The sequence below is a fragment of the Medicago sativa genome, chromosome 2 (genome assembly GCF_051527215.1).
Source record: "Medicago sativa cultivar Bolivia chromosome 2, Bolivia_mono, whole genome shotgun sequence".
NCBI classification, from domain to species: domain Eukaryota; kingdom Viridiplantae; phylum Streptophyta; class Magnoliopsida; order Fabales; family Fabaceae; genus Medicago; species Medicago sativa.
Window position 1 is genome coordinate 32,123,376 of NC_140750.1, and position 10,616 is coordinate 32,133,991.

A 10,616-nucleotide genomic window follows, 5' to 3' on the forward strand; every position below is an offset into this window, starting at 1 on the left:
AAGCAAAGACAAGAGACACTAACGTCCTTAAACAACCCAAAATGGTCAACTTTTCTCATATCTTCGAAAACTTCTGACAAGACAAAGTGTTCCTTGAAAAACGTAGCACGTTCAAAGTTCATGTCTCATAGAGACGCCCCTGTCTCAGGCTCCTGAAATATCCCCGCCTTCTTCATGCAAGTCTCGCCCTTGTTGGCCTTTCCTTTCTTATTTAAAAGCGACATCTCTCCTTGAACAGTTTTAGTATCTACCTGCACTTATGAAGTGCCTTCATTCTTCTTTTCACCTTCTTGTGAATCACCCCCGAAGGATCACTTAGGACATGATTTCAGCTTTCCCATCCTTTCTGTCACGTGACTTCTCCAAAAATTCTTCCCTCTCAGTGGCCGACATAAAAGTCATAGACTCTACAAAGAAATGAAGGAAACGAGTAAGCATATAATTCAAGCAAGAAAAACAAAGACATAAAGATAAATATTCACGTAAATAAGACTCAAACTCTATTGTATTCCCCTTCCTTATTCAACAACTCTCAAATATTGAGAGGTAACATCCTCTTAATAAAAATGATCACGTCCTTCTCGTAATTCGCCTGCTTATCAAAATCATATCCAATCACGAAAGCTAGGTTGCTTGTCCAACACAAAGGAAAATTTTGTTCACCATTGACAGTCACAACAGCCTCTGGACAATCCTTAGCTCCACGAACCCAAAATTACTTCTCCTTCCAGTTTTTATAATGGGAGGCGTAAGTTGGGAACAAAGCGGGTAAAAGGAACCATTACCTCCAGATCCTAAAAAACGGACGAATACATATGGATGATATCGTCCTTAACTCCCCGAGGGCGCTGTAAGCAAACCCTCTCGCCAGGTACGCAAAGGTTCCAGGATGACATCATCTCCCCCCAGTAAGCGAGATATCTATCTTACTCACAACGAATGTGATATGCTTTGCATCCGTGTAAAACGAATCCAAACGAACAACATCCTCTGCGGAAGTCTCCACGTCAGATTCATTGGAAGACATGGAATTACAGATTCCCCTCCTACACTAGCCTGGGGAACAATAAAGTACTATCATAACCACTCGAAAGCAACCAGAACCATTCGAAAGCTCGCCCAACAAAGAATGCTTGTAATACGCTTGCTCAAACATAACCCAATCGATGGTTTCGTCAGGACGTTTAGTGTTCTTTATAATATGCATTCCACAGTTTACATTTCTCTTCATAGGAAACTAAACTAATTACCCTCCCCAATTCGCCACACTCTATAATCAAAATTTTTTACGAAAAATACAATAAAATAGACTAGAATAAGAATATAGGAAAAAAGGGATACCTGAAAGAAGAAAAAGAGAGCTTAAAAACGAGTAACACATCGATAAGAAGAAATGCGACTAAGATCCAAAGGAGGGAAAACTAGTAGAGAACAAAGGAAAAAGAAAGACTGAAATGAAGAAAAAATGTTTTAAAAGGACAAACATCAAAAGGCGCCTCGGGAAACCATATGTTTATGTTTGTTGATTGAGGCATGCGTCAGAAAGAGAAATTAGCCATAAAGGAAAATCAACACAACATCAGAAATGAACAGTCACCGATGGTGAGCCGTCGGATCAAAATGTGCGATCCCGCGCCATCTCAATCAAACTCGCCCTACACCTTTGAAAAATCACTTCACTCTTAACTAGGACTCGTGCTTGGGGGGCTGTGGACTGCCAATATTAATACAAACCACTTCGCCCTTAACCTTAACCAGGACTCGTGCTTGGGGGGCCATGAACCGCAAATATTAATACAAAATATTTCGCCCTTAACCAGGACTAGTGCTCGGGGGGGGGGGGGGGGGGGGGTGGATGGGTGGACCGCCAACATTCAGATAAGGGTCTGCTATGCCTGCATTAAGGTGCCCATCTTTCCTTATCCTCCGAAACCCCCAAACCCGAACCTTGAGGCTAAATGTTCGGTTGGAATATTCATGTATAATGATATACATGTTTCCCTATCTTAAGTGATATATGGAGTAAGTCGCGGAATAAGAGGCCCAAAAAGGCCATAAATGACACCCTTGAGATCATTCCAAGACATGGCCTAATCAGATATTAAATCCTAGTTTCAATATTATACAGTAGAAACTCTTTAAATTAATTCTCGGTAAATTAATAAACTCTCTAAAATAATAAATTTGTCCGGTCCCGACTTGGGTCAATGTAAAAAATTGAAAAACTAGATAAAATAATAAGATAATAATTGAAAAACTAGATATAATTTTCGGTCCCAAGAAAATCATAAATTAATAATTCATAGAAACTAAAAAAATATATTAAGAATACATTGAATACATTTGTTCCTCTTGTTTACATTTACTGTACTTCAAAAGTCATTATTGATTTCCAATGCATATGAACATAGTAGTTACTAATTTACGTTGAGTCCCAAAGTTTGCTGCAACGTAATTCTAAGAGGCATGGACTAATTTACCTTTTTGTTTGGTATGTATAATATAATTACTTAAAAACTCTTTAAATTAATAATTATTAATTTATCCATAAATTAATAACTCTCTAAATTAATAAATTTCTCTGGTCCTGACATTATTAATTTATAGAGTTTTAACTGTACTTACTGCAAGTACAGTTCTCAATTCCTTTTCAATTCATTTGTATTATGTTTCAATTTTTTCTAAAATATAAGTTTATGAGTTATAGAATCTAATGACTTCCTAAGAAAGAAAATCCTTCAAAAAAAAAAGAAAGAAAATATTTTTTTATATATTTTGTAAAACTAATATTATGTTAAATGATTTTTTTTGTTTTTTTATTGAAATATTTTCAAATTAAAAAATAGTTATGTAAGTAGGTCATTTTTTCATGATTTCATAAAAAAAAAACTCATAAAATATAAAAAATGGGACCAACTACCATTTTGGTTTCTAACCTAACTCATCCCCAAATATTTAATTAGATTTAAAAATATCATAAAGTAACATAATTAACATTTGTTTTTGTTACAGGAGAGGGGATTAACACTTTTTTTTTCATGTAACTTATCTTTTTTTTTTGAGAGAACATGTAACTTATCATATCTTATTGTCTCTTCAAAAATCAAATATTAAACTGAAAGAAGATATAACAACATCGATCAATCATGTCCTTAGTCTAAAGGAATTAAGGTGAAACTAAAAAGAAGTAAGATAAATGAAAAAAAAACAAATTTTTAGTCTTGTTTATTTAAATGCTCTCAACAAAAAAAATTATTTTTAATTTTTTTTTAAATAATATTATTATATGGTAAATTATGTATCCAGCCACAAAATGGCTTTTGAAGTGTATAAATAGCCCTTTAGTTCAAAGCAACAAAAAGCAGATACAAACAAAACAAAGGCTGCCTACAACAAAAGAAAGCAAAGAAAAGTGTTGGGTTGGGTTGTATTTGTTTTCTTCAACCATTTGATCCATTCTTATTCCTAATCCTATTAATAATCATTTTTTTTTCTCAATTTAATATTTTCACTTTGTTATTTTTATCCTTATTTATAGCCGATTCGTTTTCCATTACCATTCCACCTGTTTCTTAGTTGCACACTTGTTGTTACCCTCTTAACTCACAATTACTACACAATTAATGCAAATAAATTACCATAAATCAAGCATTGCATAAAACAAAAAACCCAGATGCAAGAAGAAATAAAATCACAAAAAGAATAGAATTTTGTGATTGTTTTCATTGATTTTGTGTTATAGAGAAGAGGGTCGTTGGGAATGGTGATCATAAACCAAGCAAGAAGGATTGAAGGAAAAGTAGTGCAATTAGGGAAATACGAATTGGGAAAAACACTTGGTGAAGGAAATTTTGGAAAAGTGAAATTGGCTAGGGATACTGATTGTGGAAATTATTTTGCTGTTAAGATTCTTGAAAAGAATAAGATTGTTGATCTTAATAACACTGATCAGGTTTGTGTTTCATTCTTTAATCTCTTTATTCTTGAAAACAATTTTTTGCTTGATTTGTGAAACTTTATATTCTTGTATCTATTATGGCTTGTTGGAATTCTGGATTAACGTTAGAATTAAACATGTTAATCTTTAATTTTTTTTATATTTTATTTCATAGAAAGATTGAAAAACTAAGTTTGTATTGATTTGTGATGGTTGAAAATTTCAGATAAAGAGGGAGATATCAACTTTGAAGCTTCTGAAACATCCAAATGTTGTTAGATTATACGAGGTAACATCCTATGATTCATCTTACCATGCATGTCCCTGCAATTATCTGGAATTAATAAGAAATCTGAATTGAATGGTTGCTAATTTTACATCGATCTTAGGTAGGTCGGATATCGAGTTTTAAAAAAAAAATAAATAAATTTCAGTTTATGAATGGATGAACAGATTTCCAGTATAAAATAACAGGTGGCACCGAAAAAACACGGTTTTGTGTTTCTCCCACGTTGTTTGTTTTCTTCCTCAATGACACACTGTTTTGATACACAAGCGAATCCTAAATTATTGCTTATTTTTACCAAAATTTAGAACTGTTTATATAAACATTAACCTTTATATAGTGCCCGTTTGGTTCAGCTTTGAATATAATTGATTCTGAGAGAATTGATTCTGATAGAATTGATTCTGACAGAATTGATTCTGAGAGAATTGATTTATGTTTGGATACAATTATGGAGAATTGATTAAACAAAATGATTTATGTTTGGATGCAATTATGTAGAATTGCTTTTGAATGTATAATTACTAAAATAGACATAGCTAAAGGAGAATTGATAAAGAATGAGAATTGATAAAGGGCAATAAAGTAAAATAACGTGTTGTAATAATAAAATATACAAACCTATACATGTTGTTCAAGGAGAATTGATTCTAGAAAAGTTAGAAGCTAGGATTTGTAGCTTCATGGAGAATTGCTTTTGGAGGACAAAAGCAATTCTGAAAAGCTGAACCAAACACGTTGTTTTTGGCTAGAATTGCTTTTGGCACTGTAGAGAATTGATTTTGGGCTAGAATTGCTTCTCAGAAGCCAAACCAAACAGGCCCATAATGTGTTGATTATTTATATTTTAATTTTTAAAACAAGTATGGATGATGAAATATATGAATGTAAAAATTGTATTTATTTTAAAAATCCCTCACTTATGAAGCACACATACACAGACACAACACGAATACTGACACCGCTAATAATTTGAGAAAATCACATAATACGAGGAGTATTATTATATGTGTCGTATCGTATCAGACACGACACGAGTCCGACACCATGATGCGTTTAATCCGAAGAGTGTCGGTGCTTCATAGTTCCTCACCCTTAAAAACCATAAAATCTTATTTTAGTAATCTTTTACACTTTAGAGGCTGGTGTATTTTATGTCTAATTTTCTTTTAAGAAGTACTTTATGTCTATTATGGTAAGAGGATTAATTATGGCTGAAATTTGAAGATTTTAAGGATCAATGTAAAAGTTGTCTTAGCAGGGACTATTGTCTCCCTTTATGAATAATTTATTCCTTCCAGGGTGCAAAAATATATTATTGTACCGGTTTTGCTAAAATTGTTAAAATTTCAACCATAGAAGCAATTTATTTGTTACTTTTGCTTTTTATGTGTTGTTCTTTAAAAAACTATGCATACAAGTGCATGTGATTTTCAGATTCCAGAAATAGGAAAATGTGTGAAAGAAGCATCTATGCCCTTGTTAGACAATGTCACACTCATTAATTTGCATTTAATGCAATTACTCCTCCATAAATTTAGTGTCCGTTTGGTCAAGATCGGTTGTTCAAGATCGTTCAAGATCAGTCGTTCCAAATTTAGATTAATATTTCAATTTCTTTTAAAATCCAAATATTCATTAAAATACAAACTATTTGATCTGATCGAACGGCCACCAACGTAACCTAACCTACTTGAATTAATAGTGAACACTCCAAGCATCTAGGTCCACAATTCAAACAATTATTGCCTCTCCTATGTCTATAATACAACATACACTCATCATGGATGCACGTTATGTGTGACCCATTTGCCCCTAAGTTTATATCATGTGTTTTGTCTTTGTCTTCAGCCGAATATGAAAATATGAATGAGATGTTACAACTTACAACGAAAGATAGTAACTTCCAACACCGCAATTAACTCATTTCTTGCATATTGTTACAACCACAAAGACTTTTCTTTTTAATTGATTGAGGTATATTTGTGGACCCATAATAATGTGCCGTTTTGAGATGGAATATGAATAGTAAAATTTTTGTGGTGATGCTAATTTTTGGATCAAAGTTATCTACCAAAACACGTTAGGAATCCATAATTTTTGAACCTTCGAGTATACCTTTAGACTTCATGCTTAGAGTTTTTAATTATTATTGGTTAGGTTCTTTTCAAGTTAACATGAATAATTGAAAGAATAATTGAAAGCCTACACAGTTGGCACATCTAGTCATACCTTATAGACTAGTTGTGGATAATTTTTTTTTTCCTTTGTTGATAATTTGTTTTTAATTGTGGATAATTTTTTTAGTAATATATACTTTTCCTTGTGGATAATTTTTTTACTAATATATATTTTTTATATATATAAAATTAGATTCATAAATCTTGTTGGTTGATGCTTGGATCTAACATTGTATATGGTGTGTCTTGTCCGATCTTTATGATTATCAAAATTTTAATAATTGAAATATATGATATGTATGTTTTCTTGTGAGATTGGCGTGAGATGTCATTTTCCTTTCAATTATAGTATATCATGGAAATCTAATAATTTTTTCTCCAATTGAAAAATAAACAATTTAGTCCCATTCCAAGCTTTCATTATTTATTTGTTTGGTCTGTGGTGTGGGCTCCACATACATATGGCATGTAGATTACTTTCTTTGATTTTTTTTTAAATGGTTCAACTGCATTTTTACAAAAAAAAAATAGTTTATATTAAAAATAGTTTTCATATTTGTCCACGTAACTGCTGCTATTTTAATACCTTAAGATTAGTATAAGGTTAAACGTGAAGGAATAAATTACTGATATTATTGGTCCATGTTGGTGGCATTTATTGATTAGTTTAATATCTTAACCCTATAGATAATGACGATCATGTCCTTGCGAGCTTAGCTCAGTTGGTAAGGACAATGCATAATATATGCAAAGTCCGTGGTTCGAATCCCGGACACTACAAAAAAAAAATGACGATCATATTTAGGATATATGTTAAACTCTTAACTAATTCTTGTTGTATATAAAAACAGAAGTATATTTTAATCTTGTGCTAATCATGAAGTTTCCACCCATAATTTGTCAACATTATAGCTTAATAATAATAAAAAGATTTAGTGGCTCTTTCAAAGAAAAAATAATAAAAAGATTTAGTGGTTCACCATCAACTAGTGTATCACAAAGATACAATTTTAATCAATGAAAGGGCCCCATTTGTATCAGATTATGTCACCACTCACGAACATTTATCTAATGCACAAAATAAAATATCATTCTTCATATATATAAGATGGACCCATTAAATACTCTAATATGCAAATGGCCATGTGTAAATATGGTATATATAGTAAATTTGTTGCTCTTATCCTATGTATACGTGGCATGTGTAGCTTAGGATAGAAATATCAAATATGTATATAGCCACTTTGTAACATTTTTAAATGGTTAATGCAATAACGTAACCAATGCAAGTCCAACTTGCCTTTGAAGCCTTTGGTGTTCTAATTATTATATTATAATTATGATGATTATGCAGGTCTTGGCTAGCAAAACCAAAATTTATATGGTACTTGAGTACGTGAATGGAGGAGAGTTATTTGACAAAATTGTAAGCAAACTTTGCCTGTTAATTAATTTATACACCTTAAATACAATATTTTATATGGCAATGAATAGCCACTTTTTATTAGCACTGAGTATGTATAGTGTCCGACACACGTGTCAATGTCTGACACTGATACCTGTAGCACCAACACTTCTAATTAAAGACATGACTAGTGTTGGATATGTGTTTGTGTCCAACACGGCATATATGATTACATTCAATTCTTTCAGCTTCTCAAATTACCATCGATGTTAGTGTCAATGGCGTGTCTTGTGTCTGTGTTGGTGCTTCATGACACCGACACAACACTGACACATCTAGTTACATTCCATTATTCCATTTTTCAAGACTTGTCAGTGTTGTGTCCTTGTTTGTGTCAATCATTTGTATGCACGATCTTATTGGATATGAATTGTCTTGACAGTCATCCAAAGGTAAACTTATTGAAGCTCATGGTAGGAAGATGTTCCAACAATTGATTGATGGTGTGAGTTACTGCCACAATAAGGGTGTCTTCCACAGGGATCTTAAGGTTCTTTCACAATCTTCTTAACAACTGTTACAACATTTACCCTACATTGTTTGCAGTTTTATCACAAATATTGTTTCTTATTGCAGTTAGAGAATGTACTTGTGGATGCCAAAGGGAACATAAAGATAACTGATTTTAACCTCAGTGCTTTGCCTCAACATTGTAGGGTAAGGATAAGATATTCTTCGAACCATAAGGACTGTTTGGATAGATTTATTTTAGTTTATCTACTCGCTTATGAAAACAGCTTCTGACATATTCATAAATTTTTTTAGCTTATTTCCATAAGCTCTTTAGTATGAAAACAACCTGCCAAAAATTGATTAACATGATTATCCAAATTGGACTGTGTAATGGCAAATTACATCATTTTGGTAACTGATAAATTGTGTGAAAATTTCAGGCAGATGGGTTGCTGCATACAACCTGTGGAAGTCCAAATTATGTTGCTCCTGAGATTCTTGCCAATAGAGGCTATGATGGCGCGAAATCGGATATTTGGTCATGCGGTGTTATCTTATATGTAATTCTAACAGGATACCTTCCTTTTGATGACAGAAATCTTGCAGTTCTCTATCAAAAGGTGAATATTCCGATGTTATTTCTTTGTTTTTTTCCTTTGTTGTGTAGTTTTGTTGACTAAATACCAATTGATGTGTTTTTACCTCGACGGATCGTAGATTTTTAAAGCAGATGTTCAGATACCAAGATGGCTGTCAACTGGTGCACAAAACATTATAAAGAAAATTCTTGATCCCAATCCTAAAACCCGAGTAACGATGGATATGATCAAAGAAGATGAATGGTTTAAGGAGGGTTATAATCCTGCAAATCTAGAGGATGAGGAAGAAGAAGAGGAAGAGGATGTATACACTGACGATGAAGCTTTTTCCATCCATGAAGTGGTAAACTTTTGAACTTTAAGTTCGTTGTCATTAGTGCTAATTTATTAATAAATGTTGTCAAATTCCGCTATATCACTGTTGCGTAGTGGAATTTGAACAAGCCATTATTTGCAGTTGACAACTGCTGTCAACTATAATTTTGTCCCGGTTTTTATTTTTATTTACCTTTCTTTATATCTTTCTATTATTGTAACACAACATATATATTCGTTACAGTCCCTTGAAGGAGACCAGAGTCCAAAATCACCAGCACTTATCAACGCATTTCAGTTGATAGGGATGTCTTCATGCTTAGACCTCTCTGGATTTTTTGAGCAAGAGGTGAGTATCAGCGTATGAAAGTTTATACTTGAATGCATCACAAGAAGAAAAATGGGATTTAGTGTAAAATTAAATCAATTTAATGAACAATATACTTGAATTCTAGGATGTCTCGGAGAGGAAGATAAGATTTACGTCAAACCATTCACCAAAAGATTTGACCGAGAAGATTGAGGACATTGTAATAGAGATGGGATATAGAGTTCAGAAGAAAAATGGAAAAGTAAGTAACCAAGTATTGTTGATTATATTTGTTAATCGTAATTGAAAAACTGGTTTTGCTAAATATTGCCACTACAACTTGAAATTTCAGTTGAAAGTGATACAAGAGGATAAAGCTCATAAAAGCCTAGGTAGCCTCTCGGTGGCAGCAGAGGTAAATAAAAACTTGTCGAGAATGAGCGCTAAAATCTCAATATTTTTAACTTTCATGTATAGATTGCTGACATTATGAAACTATTTTCACTTCAATTGCAACAGGTGTTTGAAGTTGGTCCATCTTTGTATGTAGTGGAACTAAGGAAGTCTTATGGAGATGCTTCTGTATATAGACAAGTATGTATATTACTGCTATCACTTTCTATGCACTCTTTTTGAGAAAATCTGAGGCTAACATGTATTTTTCTATGATATTTGATGTAGTTATGCAAAAGGTTATCGAACGACTTGGGTATAGCCGAGGCGGCAGGGCTAGTAAGCTCAGAAAGCCTAGACATATGAAGAAAATAAATTAGAAGCCAGATAATGTAAATTTCCCCTTTTTGTTTTCTGGTGGGTTAGCTATATTAGATGTCCTAGGTTTGAATCCAGCCATTGAAACTCTTTAGGGAGTGATTTGCTTCCTACTATGGTCCTATGGCTCTAGGAATTAGACTTTAGTCTTTGCAGTTACGCGCGGAGGATATCTGATTTACACCAAAAAGATGTGTCTGATATCAATTGTATACATGCCATTTGAAATTGAATTGGTGAAACATGATATACGCATATATGATGAATTTCGTAATTATAAATACATTATGAATTTAGCAA

The 10,616-nt window shown here is 32.8% G+C and overlaps 1 protein-coding gene across 1 annotated transcript; it reads left to right on the forward strand.

The window, feature by feature from the left end:
- The first annotated feature begins 3,363 nt into the window (after nt 1-3,363).
- Nucleotides 3,364-10,616, forward strand: LOC146946296 (CBL-interacting serine/threonine-protein kinase 1-like). The gene is made up of 12 exons (XM_085744430.1): nt 3,364-3,952; nt 4,164-4,226; nt 7,758-7,829; nt 8,251-8,358; nt 8,445-8,525; nt 8,762-8,941; nt 9,039-9,263; nt 9,480-9,584; nt 9,691-9,807; nt 9,898-9,960; nt 10,065-10,139; nt 10,227-10,616. Exons 1-12 carry the CDS (start codon nt 3,761-3,763, stop codon nt 10,302-10,304), a joined length of 1,359 nt encoding a protein of 452 aa, XP_085600556.1. The 5' UTR covers nt 3,364-3,760; the 3' UTR covers nt 10,305-10,616.